Source organism: Babylonia areolata, chromosome 25 (assembly GCF_041734735.1).
Source record: "Babylonia areolata isolate BAREFJ2019XMU chromosome 25, ASM4173473v1, whole genome shotgun sequence".
Classification (NCBI taxonomy): Eukaryota; Metazoa; Mollusca; class Gastropoda; order Neogastropoda; family Buccinidae; genus Babylonia; species Babylonia areolata.
This window is the reverse complement of record NC_134900.1, coordinates 25,817,479-25,819,978: the sequence shown is the minus strand read 5'-3', so window position 1 is coordinate 25,819,978 and position 2,500 is coordinate 25,817,479. Positions and strand designations below refer to the sequence as shown.

The 2,500-nt window shown below is 43.4% G+C and overlaps 1 protein-coding gene across 2 annotated transcripts in view; it reads right to left on the bottom strand.

Moving 5' to 3' along the window:
* The window catches only part of LOC143299694 (solute carrier family 26 member 6-like), a 90,372-nt gene that overhangs the window by 3,443 nt on the left and 84,429 nt on the right, over positions 1-2,500 (bottom strand). For both annotated transcript variants that reach the window (XM_076613053.1, XM_076613054.1), the window contains 2 exons: positions 1,735-1,789; positions 673-794 (listed from right to left, as the gene is read on the bottom strand). In XM_076613053.1, coding sequence (XP_076469168.1) covers positions 673-794; positions 1,735-1,789 — 177 coding nt within the window. The remainder of the gene's footprint in view (positions 1-672; positions 795-1,734; positions 1,790-2,500) is intronic.

Here is a 2,500-nt window from a genome sequence, read left to right as displayed (position 1 = left end):
TACTGACTGACTGACTGACTGTATAGCTTACTTAATGCTTGTCTGAGAGGAAAAAACTCCCTTCCTTCTCACACAGTTATTATCTGTCTGTCTGCCTTGTTTGACATCTCTCTCACCCTGGATATTTATGTAACCATATTGCTTTCGTGTATTACACATGTGTCAGCATCATGTGTATATGTTTAGTTGCTATTTGTATATAGTTGTTTTTTTTGGTTTTTTTAAGCCAGACCTTTCTTGCTCAATGCTTGTAATGATTGTTTTTATCATAATGCATTATTTTCTTCTTTCTTTTTCTCGGGACAGCATGAAAAGAAGCTGTATGAGTTTACTCTTTTAAAAACTCTCAATAAAGATCATTTTGACTTCACACACACACACACGACACACACACACGTCCCCACACACCCTCCACTCCGCTCTACACACACACACACACACACACACACACACACACAGACATATGACCTTTTATTGTTGTGTCTTACACCTTTCATTTACGGTTTTCATGACAAATAAATATGATTCTGATTCTGATTCTGATTCATCACACACACACACACACACACACACACACACACACAAACACACACACACACACGCGCACGCACTAAACCACCCACTCACCCACACACACACACACACACACACACACAAGAAGCAGGCCTGTACCTCTAAGGAATCTGAGGCCGACTGCAGGGCCAGGTTGACGGCATGGTGGATGGTGGCGCACACGTGACGTCGAGGCACGTGCACGTAGAACCCGGATTTATCCAACATGGCGCGTACTGTGGCTGCACACACACACACACACAGACACAGACACACACACAAACATCGGGAGAGATGTTCAGTAGATCTTCAGCTGTACAAACTTGGAAATTCACTGCATTTTTCAGTCTGTGACAGTCACTCAGCTTGTGTGTGTGTGTGTGTGTGTGTGTGTGTGTGTGTGTGTGTGTGTGTGTGTGTGTGTGTGTGTTTCCGTCAATGATGGATGCGCTTTGTCGTCCACTTATTCTCTGTTTTTACTGTCTGTCTGTCTGTCTTGTCTCTCTCTCTGTGTCTCTCTGTCACTCTTTCTCATTTTGTATCTATGATTGTGTGCGAATGCGTGTGTGGGTATTTGTGTCGTGTGTGTGTGTGTGTGTGTGTGTGTGTGTGTGTGTGTGTGTGTGTGTGTGTGTGTGTGTGTGATAGATAGATGGATAGATAGATAGATAGATAGAGAGAGAGAGAGAGAGAGAGAGACGGAGAGAGAGAGAGAGAGTGTGTGTGTGTGTGTGTGCGTGTATGCGTGCTTGTGCGTGCGTGCGTCCTTGCGTGCCGGCGTGTGTGTGCTTACGTGCTTGCGTGCGTGTGTGTATGCTTGCTCAGTTGTGTGCCGCGTGCGTGCGTGCGCGCACGCGCGCGCGTTTGTGTGTGTGTGTGTGTGTGTGTGTGTGTGTGTGTGTGTGTGTGCTTTCTCAGTTGGAATGATGGGTGCTAAACATGTGCGCAAATAACCATTAGTATCATGGTTATTATTATTATTATTATAATTATTACTATTATCATTATTATCACATCATCATGGTTTTGTTAAGTTGAAGATCCCGTATCATTTTTACGGGCGTAAGCGCAGTGCTTCTAATGCTATTTCTTCTAATTTTTAGAAGAAAACACTGAGACTGTGAATAACTGTAAAATGTCCATCGTTAAAAAACCCAAACCAAAAGAACCCGAACTACTCACGTTTGCACTCTCCAAGGTACATCTCGATTCCAATGTCTTTGTATTCCTGTATCAACTGTTGAGGGAAACAGAGGAGAAACTGTGAAACACACAGTCAAAGTCGTTACATACACACAGACACAGACATCCTCGAGCACGTGCGCACAAACACGCACGCACGCGTGCACATGCGTACACTGATGCTGTTGCATGAACACAGACAACAACGTTGTGCATACCTGTTCACCCATACACTCGCAGGGACAAAGACACACTCGCAAACAGGCATGCATACGCAGGCGCGCGCGCGCATACACGCACACACACACACTGGATTTCTCACGCACGTGCGCACAAACATGCGCACATGCTTGCAGACGTACACACGCCAGCACACTGTCAAATATACACCAAAAAGAAATCATGTAAACCCGTACACACACACACACACACACACACACACACACACACACAAACTCTCACATATGCAAACACATGTTTCCTTATAAACGCCTTTATCATCGTTTTTATTTCCGTGGTTCGCAACACTCTCACAACGAGAAGATCGATACATAAATCCTGCTGATTCCTCCTTCATGTCTCCACATTCTCCATATTAACAGGATGCGACCTGATGATAAGAGGAAAATACGTGTTTATAAATCTCTTTTCTATCGCGGTCTTTTTTTCTCTGTTTTTATTTTTCATTTTTATTTTTTAAATATTTTTTATGTGCGTTTTCTGTTTTTGTTTTATTTTTGTTATTCCTTTCTTTCTGTTGTCTCTT